This window comes from Hipposideros armiger, unplaced genomic scaffold, assembly GCF_001890085.2.
Source record: "Hipposideros armiger isolate ML-2016 unplaced genomic scaffold, ASM189008v1 scaffold_12, whole genome shotgun sequence".
Taxonomy (NCBI): Eukaryota; Metazoa; Chordata; class Mammalia; order Chiroptera; family Hipposideridae; genus Hipposideros; species Hipposideros armiger.
Window position 1 is genome coordinate 7,012,301 of NW_017731362.1, and position 15,795 is coordinate 7,028,095.

At 38.4% G+C, this 15,795-nt stretch overlaps 1 protein-coding gene across 4 annotated transcripts in view; it reads right to left on the reverse strand.

Annotated features, from left to right (window-relative positions):
* Window positions 1-8,332: 8,332 nt before the first annotated feature.
* DNAAF4 (dynein axonemal assembly factor 4) overlaps window positions 8,333-15,795 on the reverse strand; it is a 39,207-nt gene continuing 31,744 nt past the window's right edge. For 2 of the 4 annotated variants that reach the window (XM_019665283.1, XM_019665251.1), the window contains exons 8-10: window positions 12,786-12,939; window positions 11,664-11,769; window positions 8,333-9,779 (exon numbers count right to left, since the gene is read on the reverse strand). In XM_019665283.1, coding sequence (XP_019520828.1) covers window positions 9,670-9,779; window positions 11,664-11,769; window positions 12,786-12,939 — 370 coding nt within the window. In that variant the 3' untranslated portion in view covers window positions 8,333-9,669. The remainder of the gene's footprint in view (window positions 9,780-11,663; window positions 11,770-12,785; window positions 12,940-15,795) is intronic. The other 2 variants (XM_019665262.1, XM_019665273.1) reach the window with 2 other exon arrangements.

A 15,795-nucleotide genomic window follows, 5' to 3' on the forward strand; every position in this document is an offset into this window, starting at 1 on the left:
TAGGCTGTGGAAGGAAGCCTTATTATTCATTCATTCATTTAGCAAATATTGCGTGAACACCTACAAATGGCAGGCACTATACTATGCAAATGGAACACAGAAATAAAAGATAGTCTCTTATTGTTTCAGTGAACAATAAAAATATTTTGGGAGAATGAGATTAGCAAATTATTAATGTAATTTATGTAATGCATGCGAAAGGTCTTTCAGACACAGAGACAGAATTGCTCAACATGAGACCAAGGAGATCACCAGACGCATCCTGGAGAAGATAAAGCCAAATCAAAAGGAAGGACAGTCCAGCAAAAGTACCAGTATGTATAAAAGTACAAAGATCTGAGAACGTGGTACTTTTATAAATGCAATTAATTTGATACAAGCTTCCCCTGCCAACCAAAAGTAAAGTTCCTATGAAAGCTTTCATAAACCAAAATGGCTTAATGCAAAGAGTACTCCCCACTTTCCAAAATTTTGCGTTACATCTCTTCACTTTTATGGAAGACCTACATTAGAACCTGTTTTCGTTAACCGAAAGAAATCCAAAGAGGATTTTTCTCTTTTACCAAAAACAAACAAAGAAACAAACAAACAAAAAAACCCTGTTACCATCACTGTTCCTATTTTTCCCTTTTAGTTTCAGGTTCAGGATATTAACATAAATTAGAAAGAATAATCTTGTGAGTCACTAGGGTATCAGAAAACTTTGATCTTCTATTTGCAAAAATGGCTTGATGTGAAGAAACAGCTCAAACTCTGCAGCCTCATGAAATTCTTCCAACTATCCCAAAATTTGATATTTGGTATTGGCACAAGAAAGAAGAAAATTAGTTTTGTTCACTTCCTCTAAAACAGCAAAAATCAAGGCTCTACACAAGATTTCCAGGCAAATAATGCAATAGAATTTGAGTTTATTAGTCTTTTCTCCACAAAAACTATACAAACCGTTTTCCCCTTCACTGTAGATGCTTGATTTGTGGCAAGTGGAGTCAACTTTTTAATATGTAAAATCTAGATATTAACCTAATGTTTCTTACTATGGCAGATGGTTAAACATTTTTTGTTTTGTTGGTATTGCTAACATTTTCAGATAGGATGAATATCCTGGAATCAAGCATACTGTCTGGAATGTCATTAGGTAGTCATTCAGTGCCTAGTACATTCCAGGGACTATTTAGGCACTAAGAGCCTGCCCTCATGGAGCTTGGATTCTAGTAAATTCTAATAGGGACAGACCAAAAAACATATGTAAGTGTGTATACATATTTATATATAATGTAAATATTTGTAAATATGTATTTGTTTACATGTTACATGTTATACACATATTTATACACATAAAGACATTTATAGATAATTATATACATATACATGTATATTTACATGTAAATATGTCTATATACAACATTTATGTATTGGGTTGTTGGGAAACACATGTTTGCGACAGATGGCACTAGCTCATTTTTGGAAGTCCTAGGGTCATTCGCATCTATGTAATTGCTATGTCATTTGACAGCTGACAGTTCTAGCTTCATTCTAAAAAAAAAAAAATTGAGCAATTTGGTTGAGTTTTGGAGATCTCACAACAACTTGAAGATGGAAGACCAAACTGTGTATTTTTGCCATATTTTACTGTTTCACTTTTATAAAGGGAAGAACAGGCGTCAAACCCATGTTACAAGACTTGACATATTGCAGAAACATTGAACATCCATCATTGAAGCGTTCACGACCACCTGAAGAAGCTGGGATACGTAAGTAAGCTCGATATTTGGGTTCCATGTGAACTCAAAGAAGTTCATTTGACAGCACGTATAAACATCTATAATATACTCATTAAACGGGAGGAAAACGATCTTCTTTGAAGAGACTGATAACTGGTGATGAGAAGTGGATTGTTTAGAACAATGTGGCGTGCAATGGTCTTGGTCCCAATGTGATGATTTGCCTCAAAAGACATCAAAAGCAGACATTCATCAGAGGAAGGTTATGCTCTCATTGTGATGGGATTTTAAAGGTGTCATGTTTTTTGAGCTCCTACCAAGGAACCAATGTGTACTGTTGGCAGTTGGACAGTTTGAATGAATCCGTCATCCAGAAACGTCCAGAGCTTGTTAATTGTAAAGGAGTTGTGCTCTATTGCGACAACGCGAGACCACACAAAAGTTTGATTGCCTGTCAAAAATTATTGGAGCTTGGATGGGATGTGTTGCCACACCCACCATACTCACCTGACCTTGCGCCGTCAGACTTCCACTTGTTTCGCTCTCTTCAAAACTCCTTGCGTCATATAATGTTCAATTCAGATGAGGCTGAAAATCAGCACCTTGATCAGTTTTTCACAAATAAAGACAGGTCCTTCTATGAACAAGGAATTATGAAGCTCACTGAAAGATGGCAAAAGGTTATCAAACAAAACGGCAATATATCATTGATTGATCTTTGTTCTTTATATAAATAAATGACCTTTGAAAAACATAGACAAAATATGTTATGACTTTTCCGACAACCCAGTATTATATATAGATATATATATAAATGTTACATGTAAATGTTTATATATGTATGTATATAATATGCCAGGTGATAAGAGTTATGGGAAAATTAAAATAGTGTTGGGGCAAGAAGTTATTTAGGTACGTTGGTCAGGGAAGGACTCTGATGAGGTGTTGTTTGACCACATCCCTGAAGGAAGTGAAGGAACAATCTGTGGAAAATCAGCTGTTGTGAGGCAATTGAATATCTGGTCTGTAGTTCAAGGGAGAAGCCCATATTGAAGATAATCATTTGAACAACATCAACACAAAGACATTATTTAAACTCATGAGACCAGATAAGTAGAAAAGAAACCCAAGGACCAAGCTCTAGGGAACCCCAACATTTATCAGGGGGATGAATGGAATAAACCAATGAGATCAAGGAGTGATTGATTAGTGAAGTAGGAGGAAATTAGAAGACTGCGATGCCCCAAAGCCAAGTAAAGAATTTGTTTCAAAAGGGAATGGCCCCAGCTCTGTAAAATTATCTTGGTATATAACACATGGACTGAGACCTGAGGCAATTAGGCGATGTGGAAGTCATTGGTGACTTCAACAAGAAGTGAGGTGGTAGAGAGGAAAATTTATTGGAATAGGTTTAAGAAAGAATGGAAGTAAAAACTACTTTGGAGTAGTTTTGCTGTACACTACACAAAGAAATAGGGCAATAGCTGGAAGGAGATATGGGGCCAAAAGTTATTTTTTTAAAGACTGGAATATAATACAGCGTATTTGTATTCTGATGGGACCATATTTTAAAAACCACTGACCTACAGGAAGCAGTTCTAAACAAAAAATGTAGCTGAAAACAACTACAGCATAATGCTTCTTTAATATGGACTTAAAAAGCTCAAATGTCGGGCCAGCCAGGTGGCGCGTTGGTTAGGAGTTGGCTTGGGACGCCAGCTCTGAGCTGGTGGTTTGGACACCACATGAGGACCAGTGACGCTGCACCCTCTACAGCTAAGATGGTGAACAACAGCTTGACCTGGAGCTGGGCTGCCGTCTCTGGCGACAGCATAGGCTGAAGTGGGGCTGGCCCGCAGTGAGCATGAGCTTTCGTGAGCTGCCATGAGCCGCTGTGAGCAGCCATCCAATGGCTGGCAAGCGACTGCTTCACCTGGGAAGAGCACAATGATAATACAAACATGGGCCAGTGAAGCAACGTCCTCCACAACTAGACTGAAGAACAAAAGGACAGCAACTTGTCTGTTCCCCTCCCCGAATTCCTCAATAAAATCTTTAAAAAAAAAAAGGCTAAAATGAAATAGGTTTTAAGTAACGTCAAAAGTAGTTCCTTCAAAGAATATCTTTTGGTTTTCAGGAGCCAAGTTTTTATTTGTTCATTTCTTGCATTTGAAGTACTCCTGATGATATACTGGGCCTGAGACTGCCATAGTCCTTAACCACACAACTGCAACCAGCCACATTAGGGGGTTCTCCTTTCTGTCATTCTTACAGAGACCTACCTGATCCACTAGTTTCTTGTCCTCAGCCTTAGTTACGTTGATTTAGTGTGCAGCACAGAAGGCGTCCACGGACGTGACATCCATAGGCACATCACAGCTGGATGCGAGCACACAAAGACGGGCTTGGCACTGATCCAAGTCTTCTGCAGCTTTGCGAATTCCACCTGCGAGGCTATTGAGGGAAGGAGAAATGTCCCTCTACCTCTGTGGTTCTTTTGGCTGGTCTAATAATCAGACAGCAGACAGATTAGCAAGAGAAAATCACCAAATTTCATACATACATATGTACAGGAACTTCATATACATGAGAGAGTCAGAGAGCCCACAAGCAGGAGAGGTTCAGAGATAGAAAAGGGAATTGAGGTACCGTATTTGCCGGCGTATAAGACGACTGGGCGTATAAGACGACCCCCTAACATTTCCACTCAAAATACAGAGTTTGTTATATACTCGCCGTATAAGACTACCCCCTCTTCCGCACACCTTCCACACACCAAATAAAAGGTAAAACAATATCAGATTTGATTTCAACATTTATATTTATATTCAAATGCTTATGACATGCAGGAAAACTGTCACAAGGCTGTATGTAATCAAACATATACATAAATCGCGATTCGCGATTTTGCGCTATCATACTGGGTGTATGGTCGGCTGTGTGCGATTTTGCGAGTGTGGTAAAATCGCATAACAGCAAAATCGCATAACAGCCGAGCATACACCCAGCAGCGCTGCTGATGCCTGAACGGTATGTGGAATGAAGTGGGCGGGCATCGGGAGGCCACTATGGCACGGGGCAAGCACTATGGGCAGTCTATCTGAAGTGTACCTGGCGTATAAGATGACCCCCCACTTGGAGGCATATTTTTCAGGGCCAAAAAATCGTCTTATACGCCGGCAAATACGGTATATAAGACACTTTGAGGTAAGGTGTCCTGGGGGCTTGAAAAGGTCATTGCAAAATGATTAGAAGAGCAGATGTTTAGTAAATACAAGTTTCTCCTGCCCTACCCACAGGTCAAAAGAGGTTATCTCCAATAATCTCCCATTATGGGCAAGGCCTCTGATTCAAGTTCTTCCAGGTAGTTAAGGGAAGGGCAGAAGTTTCTTCTAAGCCCACAGCTAAAGTTGCCCTTAGCTCAAAACAATCCCTGTACCACAGAAGCACATCTTGGGGTGACTAGTTCTGAACCCCCACACCATCGTGGATGAAGGCAGTCTTCAGTACCTCTTGTAAAGCAGTATTAACATCCATTACGCCTCCAGTGGCAACGCCTTCCAGATTGTGTGGTGGATTATGGGTGGAGCCCTTGCCTCCAAAGGCTTTGGCAGTGGCAGGGAAACAGAAGAAATATCTTAAGAGAATATCTTGAGAGAGATGGTCTTAGCATCATATGCCCTTAAAACATTTTGGAAAGGAGAATTCGTTTTCAAAAACTGGACAATGGCAAAGAGAAGATGGTGGTAATTTGGTCATGACCTGAAGAATAAACCTGGTTTTGTTGTTAGCACATGAAAATTAAGGCTTGTAAACAAAAGGAATTATCCTGAACTTTATAGGAAAGAGGAAGCCTGTGGTGTACAATTGGATGCATGATGCCATGACACATTCCATTCATCAAACTAATTCTCCTTTGTAATTGAAACAGGGCCCGGCTGGCACCTCCATAGTAGAGGTCTCTCCCCTTTCCTTGACCTACCTATAGCTTAACAATAGATCATCCCCCTGGGGCTTTAGCTCAGAATGTCCCCTGTCCCACCAGTTCCCTGTTTTAGAAAATTACCCTGAAATTTATGATTAACTCCCTTAGGCGTATTGATCACAATCTCAATGGTCTACTAGGCTAATCCCATCACTTTTCCTGGGTTGCTGACTCCCCCATATAATCACATGGCCACAGGGGAGGCTCCATGTAGACCCCTGGAACTGTCACGTACCCTATGGAGGAATGCCCAGGTCTTCCCTTAAAAACCCCAAGCTGGTCTGAGAATGTTGAGGTAGTTTTTGGAGGTGTTAACCCGCTGCCTTTTCAGACCACTGGTGCTCTGATAATAAATGTTTATTCTATGACCCATCTCCTGTGTTGGTCTATGGGCTGAGTGGCGCAGGCAGCACGAGCCCCAGACTCGTTTGGCCTCCAGTTTCATTCTCATCCCATGTTTGCCAAGCAATTTATGATTGGATTTACCCTAGACATCTGCTTATAAGGAGAAATGAATTGTCAATATAGCCTATCAAGCCCATGAACATTCTCAATCAATTTCTGATTATGAATTAATGTTAAGTAGGCAATCTGTTTTGTTCAGTCTCCTGAGCTTAGTTAATGTGAATGTGACCCCTGGAAATGAGCTGGCTCTCAAGGGTACTTTGATGAGTCTTTGAGAGTGAGGCTGAGCTAGATCAATTCAGTAAGGTAATGAAACACACCCCTGCTGTCAGGCTTCCTGGGAGATCACCTATGAACCTTTTGCCCAGATGGTATGTGCAAAAATCCTTTGCCCTATTTCCCAGGTGGATGAGGTTTGCTGGCAAGTACTTGGCTTGTGTGGGGGTTCAGAAGGAATCACCCCCAGGATGTGCCTCTGTGGTTTGCAGATTGTTTTGAGCTAAGGGCAACTTTAGCTGTGGGCTCAAGAGAAACTTCCGCCCTTCCCTTAACTACCTAGAAGAATTTGAATTAAGGGTCTGTCCATAATAAGAGATTTTCAGAGATAACCTTTAGATCCACCTATATGACAGGCCAAACTTATTTACTAAATATCTGCTCTTATCATTCTGCCAGGACCCTTTGAAGCCCCCAAGGCACCTTACCCAGAGTGTCTTATATACCTCAATCATTCTTTCTATCTGTGAACCTCTCATGCTTGTGGGGTCTCTGAGCCTCTTATGTATGTGGGGTTTCCATACATATGTATGTATTAAATTTGGTGATTTTCTCTTGTTAATCTGTCTCATGTCTATTTGATTATTAGACCAACCCAAAGAACCTTGAGGGTAGAGGCAAGTTTCTTCCTCCCCCACACTTGCTAGGGACAACCAGTCTCTCCTTGACCAAACTTGAAACAAGTTCCTCTGAGCTATCCAGTCTAACAATATGCAAATTCTTTCCTATTCCTGTAATGCATCCATTGTAAAAATGGGCTAACTAGCAGTCTTTCCCTGGCATGTAATATTTTTATATAGCTTTGATATTTGTTAATAACCAAATCTGTCAAAAAGCTTTAATAAACAAACGTGTACATTATGTTCTTATGTATGGTCATCACACAGTAGTGGGGGATTAAAGATCTCTCCAGTTTACATAAAGGCTACATTTAGTTCATTATCCACTTGGTATTGTGGCCGTGGGCCTTAGACAAAGGCCTTCCCAGACCATGTGGTCACTAAGGATTTTGCGCGGGCTTCAGACAAAGACATTCCTGGACTGTATGGTCAGCAAGACTTCCACGTTTAACATTTCCAAATTCCTACCTCACCTGGGAGCCAGTCAAGAACTGGCACAAGGCTGCATGTCCTAATAAGGAACCTTAGCTGCTAACATGGAAACCTCAGGGTCGGGGCTCAGCCTCTGGATGTGAATCCGCTGAGCCAGTGCCAGCATTAGTAAAAGTTGCTTCCCACGCCTTGGTGTCCTGTCTCTTTGTCTGGGTTCCCCGCAACAGTATCTTAAAATTAGTTTCAATCAAATAACTGGCATATGAAAAAAAAAATGAAAGGACTACCATAACAATTTTTTCTTATTTTTTATTCATAGATTTTAATGATAGCATTATTATTTGGGAAAAACTGCAGGTTTTCATCGTATAGCAAATGAGAACGTCTGTATCAATATTCTAATTATCACTACTTCAATCTAAGACAAAAGTCCATTGGAAATCATAAGAGACGGCTCAAAAGAGGTCAGCTATTTCATGAATACAAATGAGTACCTGCTGCATTGAAACCAAGACTTCATTTAGAGGATAGGAACAACAATATTAATAAATAACTAAGACTTTCCCTTTGTGAACAAAAAGGGGTTTATACAAAGTAACCTCCCAGGGCGATCTGATCAGAAATTCCTAACTGGGAAGGTCATGATGGGTAGTCACACTCAGACACATAACTTCTTCAGTAAAAGGTTCATCTTTGCCTTAAGTTAAGCCCTGTTTATTGTTTCTGTGCAACTAGGTTAACACACCTTGGAAGTAAGTCAAAACCACCCTCAAGAGAGCACATAATCTTGTCAACTATCCTGTAATCCAATCCCCACCTTGCTTTCTCCCACCTCCATGTAATCTTCCTTACCTTTTCTCCTCAGTTTCAAATGCATAAAAGAAGCTGCAAAACTATATTCTCTGAAGCATTTGAGATCTTGCTCTCGGTATATGCTGTGAGTTTGGCTCAAGTAAACTCATAACAATTCTTTACTGGTTTAGATGTTTCTTACATGGATACCTTCTACCTCCTCCAAGCTAATGGGCACAGTCTTTTGTTTCCTGTTTGGGATGGTAACAGGAAGAGCCTGAAGAAAGACTGGGTTAGTTAATATATTTTGAATGTCAAACTGGTATTTGACACATTAAAAGACTTCCTTCATTTTGGTGACATTTATTTTTTAAAATAAAAACAAGCAAACAAACAAACCAGGGATGATTATAAGAAAAAGCAAGCCTAACACATCAGAAGTTCTGATAACTGGACAGGACTGCTACAGAAGTTATCAAAAGTTGATTTGTAGAAGTAAAAGTTTCAAGGTTGCTGAACTAGGATACACTTACACGTTCAAAAAAGCCTTGCTTTAAAAAAGAAAAACAAGGCTGTGTTATAATCCATAGTCATCTTGAATGACATCAGATGATCAAAAACTGTAAAAACTTTTCCCAGTTTTGTTTTCCTATAAAAAGGGAAGTTGTACTGTTTTCGCTTAATGCTTGCATCACCACAGTGATCCAACACCAATAGTGGTGCAATCCAATGCCAATAACATAATATCCTAAATTCACATTTTACCTTTTGCTTTTTTTTTTTTTTTTTGGTGTACTTGAAGGTACTAGAAAACAATCTTACTAGAAAACTTATCTTCCCCAGATGGTGTTTGAAGTTGAAGATAAGCTTTTCTAAACAGCTGTTTTGATAGGTTGAACTGATCTATCTTCAAACAACAGGTGGCAGAGGCATGTTAAAGAAAAAAAAAAAGATTTTGCACATTTGGGAACTAAGTGAAAACATCAGTATTGATTATACCAAGGTCAACTATTCAGACAATTAAATAGTATATTTACTACAAACAAAAATACTTTATAAACACAATCTTTTATTTAAAAATTCTACCTTGTTAAAAATAAATCAGTAAGTGTCCTGGTAATCATCATGCCAAAAATATTTTGTTAGTTATGAGGGCTAGTTGAATTCATAACAAAATATATATATAATTAAGTTATATCTAAAAATCAAGAAGAATTAAAATAGATTTTCTTATTTTGATTTACTAATTCAGACACCATTCAAGTCAAACATACTCTTTTCCATAGATTTATAATATTTTACCCTCTACAGAGCTAAAGTACAAAAGAGAAAGTGATTCTGCACAATTAGCCATAATATGTACAAATACTTCAAATGTCTATAGTTATTTTCGAAAAACTTAATACCTATTACAATACCTTGTTGCTTCTAGTAGTCATTAACATTTTAGTTCTGTTCCTTGAATTATATTCCGAATCTTCTCAGCATCATTTTGTACAATTTTGTTGGATGGATCAATCTTCAGTGCAGCTTCATAATCCTGTAGGCCTATATTTATATAGCAATGGTGATTAATAAAATATTTCATAAATACTTACTTATATTATCTAGACAATATTTTTTAAATAAAAATAACCACTAAGAACAGACTCCCATCTTCACACACGGTAGTATCTATAACAGACTGAAGAAATTTTTCAGTGATTTTGGGAATAACTATAATGAGTTCATTCAGGATTCAGTAAGAAGCAGTTATTTTAAATTCAAGTACAAATAAGCTAAGAGCTTACACTCATTAAAGCATGAACAGATTCAATCAAACTCATATAACAAAAGGAAATTTTTATCATCTCAATGAAAAAGTAATAAATGGCTTCTGATTTAGAAATTCTAGATTTTAAAAATTAATTGTGGTAGACTCAATCCATATTTTATATAATTCATAGGCTAGTTTGTGCTTTTTTTCTGTAGTTATCACATCTACAGAATTCCTTTGAGGAAAATTGGTCAAGAAGGAAAGCATTGTGGATGGGTTGTTAAAAATATACAACTGAATCTAAATCTTTACCAATAAAGCAGTGGGAAGAGTTTCTTTGGGAGTAAGAAAACCTGAGTTCTAAGTACTGTTTATTTGCCATGTCACTTCAGGCAAATCTCTTAACTTCTCCAACCCTCCACTGTCTCATCTTTAAAATGAAGTGTCCTTTTAGCTCTGAAAAATCTATGATGCTATTATAATTTCTAAAGACAGTTTTCCAATGTTTCATTCCTGTTTTGAGATATATATATCTATATATCTATATATATATATATATATATATATATATATATATATATTTTTTTTTTTTTTTTTTTAGCTGAGCCATCCTGCCACCTGTTGGCAGCTCAGCGGCTGCTCAGCTCAGGCCAGAACTCGAACCGCTGCTGCTCAGAGCTCAAACTCTTGAGTGAGCTCTTAACCAACTGAGCCACTTGGCCGGCCCTGTTTTGATATTTTTTATTCTCATGAAGCGGGGTAAGACACTTAAAAAAGGATGGGGCATATAAACCTAATTTAGATGCTTTGGTTAGAAAAATCTTCTAAAAATAACGGCAGGAACAAGTTTAAAAACGAACTTGGTAAGCTAGAGCCCATTCTCTGGTGAGGAATTGTCACAGAGGAGGCTGTTAGGTCATGAATGAAGGGATGCCAAATGGGCATCTGGGTAGGGAGGGAAGGGAAGAGGAACATTGAATACACTGGCTATTACAAAATTCTGCCTTTTGCGGGGCGACCCATTAGCTCAGTTGGTTAGAGCATGGCGCTGATAACACCAAGGTTGCCGGTTTGATCCCTGCATGGGCCACTGTGAGCTGCGCCCTCCTTAAAAAAGAGTCAACTATGCCATTGTAGCATGAAAGCAATGTGTAACCAATGACAAAAAAAAAAATCTGCCTTTGGGGCAGCATGAATAAATGCAAATAGTCACTAAATATATTCAAAGTATAAAACAATAAAAACTAAATAAATGCTATGGCTTCTATACACATGGGGCTGAGTTACAAACCTTAGTACAGTCTTACAAATATAAGCAACGACATACATTGTGATAGATTAGTTATTTTTGAATGTGTGTATATGACCAAAGAAGCTTATTATATCTTAAGTGACCCATTTATATCCTTTATTATACATCTTTCCATAGAAAAGTTGTCTGATGCTATAGCATTTTCTTAGGCCCAAAGTTGTTCATATCTCATTTTAACTCTCTTTTGCAACAACAAATTTTAAAAATATTTCAGTCACTTTTTGTTAGGTAAGTTACAAGGAATAAATTAAATGTTAAAAATATAAAATAATGGAGTCCTAAAAAGTTATGGTCTTAAATAATCCCAATGACATTTTTTTCAGAGTATATATAAGTTGGAACTTAAAACATTCCTATGTCTTACCTTCTACATACAATTCTAGTTGGCAGAATGCTGTCCCACGTCGTACATGCGCCTTCATTCTTGTATTAGCATTGGCTGCAACAGGTGGTGTCAATAATTCCAGCGCCTTACCAAATAATAATAATAAGGGAAAGACATAACTTTCTGATTTAAACTTAAATAAAAACATGATGAAAATCTTAATTTTAAAACAAGCTTCAAATTCTCACCTATCTAAATTTTTGGCTTAGCTGTAGTACAGGAATTTATCAAATACATATATTTATGTTGAAAAATTAAAAAATTGTTCAACTGTTCCGATACCCTCTCCCCCAAAGTTATGATTTGGTTTATCATGTGAAACCTCTATAACTTTACCTTTGCTAGCAGGAATGATTAAATAGCATTTTTGGTCTTTTATCTTCAAATTGAGTGATTCGGTGTATTCATGTATTCAACAAATATTTGTGCATGAAATTGTGCTAGTCAAAAGAAAATGGATCATGAAAGTATTGTCAGATCTTAACTGTCAGTAGCTTAGTGAGATCCAAGTATGAGGATTTGGTTGTTTCTCAGTATTGTGAATCTCAAGGAGACACGTAAGAGATTTTGCATGGGACTTTTCCTTAAGATAAATTACTTCGATATGGAAAAAAGAAAAAAACTAGAAGTTTAAGATAATGACATGATGTTAGTAATGGACATCAGGATATACTAAGTCACTCTGAAAATGAGAAAATGATTAGAGTGCTAGCTAGCCTTATACTGTGCAAATGGCAGTAATACCAAGTGATCTTCCTCCCACCTTCATTAAGTCTGCAAAACTTTAACCAGAAAAGGGGTAAGCACAAACTGACAACCATTTTCTAATTTCCTTGTGAACTTCAACTGATATACCAAGGCAAAATAGTAGCAACTGGTACAGGATTTCTAATCTAATTTGAAATCTAAAGAAACACCAGTTCCTTGTCCATTCAAAAAAAATTTTTTTTCAGGATAAAGATGTAATAGGAACAACAATTCTTAAAATCCTTTATTATTTAAATAATCCTCAATTATTAAAATTTAACAAAGATAAGGGTATCATTTAAACCATTAATAAGAAGATAACAATTTTAAAGCACCATATATAAATATATATACCTTAGAAGAATCTTCGATGGCCTTGTGTAAGTTTCTTAACTTTAGGTGGCAAGCAGCCCGATTCAAATACAATAGTGGAATTTTATTATTTAGTCTTATGGCTAAGTTGTATGCATTAATAGCTGCAAAATAGTTTTCTGTTGCAAATAATTTACTAATGAGAGAAAAACAGAAAAGAAAAACAATGTAACACTGAAACAGAAACACAGAAATAATATCTAGTGATATTTGGCAAAGGGGATGTCTTACCTACTTTTCTATTCCCTATACAATGGCTGCACTGACTCCACATACATCAGCATGTACTTAGAGTGACCTCACCCCCACCTCAAAGGGTAGCCATAAGTAGTTTAAGCCAGTAGACATATTTCCATCCTCCTTGCTACAATGATTGAATAAGGAATGGGCTTATGACCCAAATTGGTCTGTTCAGAATGGCGCCTGGACTTTGTTTCCTAAGGTAGAGTTAAAAAAATTGGGAAAACTCCCCTTGCTGGATACAATGAAGAAAGCACACAGCCCAAATTGTTGGGGACCATTTTTTTTTTTTTTTGGAGGGCAGTGTAACTGGCCCTCATATGTGGGATCCAAACCGGGGCCCTCTGGCATCCCAAGCCAGTTCTTAACCATCGCGCCACTCGGCTGGCCCTGTTGGGGACCATTTTTAACACCATGGGAGGAGCTGGCTACAGAATAAAGCTGATACTATGGAACTGGAAAGAATAAAAAGACAGAAAGAACCTGAGTCCTCAGTGAAATAGTTAAGCTGCTGAATTAAGATTTATCTAAAATACAACACACTTTTAGCTTTTCAATTTTAGTCAATAAATTCCTTTTAACATAAAGCCAGGTTTAATTGAATTTTTCAGTTACTTGCAAACAAAAGCATCCTAACAGATGCTCTTTCAGTTTAAAATCTTCCAAAATTCTCTTAAACAGATGTACATAATTAAAGGATTTATTTTTTTGTTTTATTTTATCTTTTAAGATTTTTAAAATTGGGTAATTGGGGGAGGGGAAGAGTGTTAGGGAATTGGGGGAGGAGCACAGTGTTGGGGAAGGGGAACAGCCAAGTTGTTGTCCTTCAATCTTAGCTGTGGAGGGCATAGCAAGCTCAGCTCCAAGTCCAGTCATACCGCTCAGCTCAAGGTCCTGTGTTCAATTAGTTGCGGGTGGGTGTAGTCACCATCCCATGCGGGAGTTGAACTGGCAGCCTTCTTATTAAGAACACATGTTCTATCCACTGAGCCGTCCAGGAGGCAGCTCAGCTAACAGTGCTGAGTTCAGTCTTTAATTGCAGGTAGGCGTAGCCCACCATCTCGAACAGGCAACTTCCTTATTAGGAGCATGTGCTCTCACCAGCTGAGCCATCCTGCCACCTGTTGGCAGCTCAGTGGCAGCTCAGCTCCGGTGCAGCTCACAGGCCCATGTGGGAATCAAACCGGTGACGCTGTTGCTCAGAGCTCGCACTCTTGAGCAAGCTCTTAACCAACTGAGCCACTCGGCCGGCCCAAAGGATTTATTTAAAATGTTTCTTGGGCTGGCCAAGTGGCTCAGTTGGTTAAGAGCTCGCTCAAGAGTGCGAGCTCTGAGCAACAGCAATTCGATTCCCAGCCCAAAAAAAAAAAAAAAAAAAAAAAAAAAAAAAAAAAAAAATGTTGTTCCTTTTTGTATCTCCTGTACAAGTCCCAGAATCTCGAAAAATGCATAAACATAAGAAAAACTGAAAATACTTTGCCAAGTACAAAAGTGCCATATAAATAACACTTTGTATTCATTTGCAGTTGGTTGTACTGCATACTCTACAGTTCCAGAATATTGAACGTGATGACATCAAAAGCAGACCCATAAAAGCAGCCAGTAAATCCTGAGTAAAAGGTAAAATCACACCACTGTTACATCTAACCTAAGCCTGACTTATGTTTAAAATAACTTGCACAAGCTAGAAAAGCTAATTCCGTGGGAACAGTTTACATTTCTGAAATGCCTCGTATCAGTTAGATGTTTCTGAAAACCCCAACTCAAACTGGCTTAGACAAGTAAGGAAATAAATTATCTCATGTTAAAAAAAGTCCAGAGGGAAAGGCTCCATGCCCAATAACCAATAGCTTGAGGATGTTATCAAGGTCCCAGGTTCTTTCCCTCCATTCTACTGTCCTCAGCAGCAATCTCCTCCTAGGGCTGGTTTTCCTCATGGGTGCAAGATGGCTGTATAGTTCAAGGTGCCATATTCAGGCACAACATTCATTAGAAGAAAATGGGACAATATCTTCTGATATATGTTCCTTAAGAGCAAGAACACCCAGAAATCCCTGGGCTCACCTCCTTTCCCATCTTAATGAACAAAAGTAGCTACCTTTAAAAAAATATTTTGTCTTAAAAAACCCACCAGTCTCTCTCTCTCTCCCTCAATCATTCTGACCCTCTTTCTCTATCTCTCCACTTGTTTTACTCCTCAGTACTATATATTGCTGTTTGGGAACATTTTCTAAAAATTCAACAATATGGGCCAGCCGAGTGGTGCATTGGTTAAAAGTTGGCCTGGGACGCCAGTTCTGAGCAGCAGGGCCCCGGTTCAGATCCCACATGAGGGCCAGTGACTCTGCGCTCTCTACAGCTAAGATGGTAAACAACAGCTCGACCTGGAGCTGGGCTGCCGTGAGTCGCCAACGGCGTAGGCTGCAGACCCTGCTGCAATGAGCTGCCGTGAGCCTCTGTGAGCAGCCGTACAATGGTCAGTGAGCAACTGTCTCACCCGGGAAGAGCGCAATGATGATACCAACAGGGGCCAGAGAAGCGACATCCTCCACAACTAGACTGAAGAACAAAAGGACAGCAACTTGTCTATTCCCCTTCCCCAGTTCCCAAACACTGTTCCCTTCCCCCAACTCCCCAATAAAATCTTAAAAAAAAAAAATTTCAACAATATGACCATCTTTCTGTGTTAATATAGAGATACATGACTTTTTTTCTTTTTTAAGATTTTATTGGGGAATTGGAGGAGGGGAAC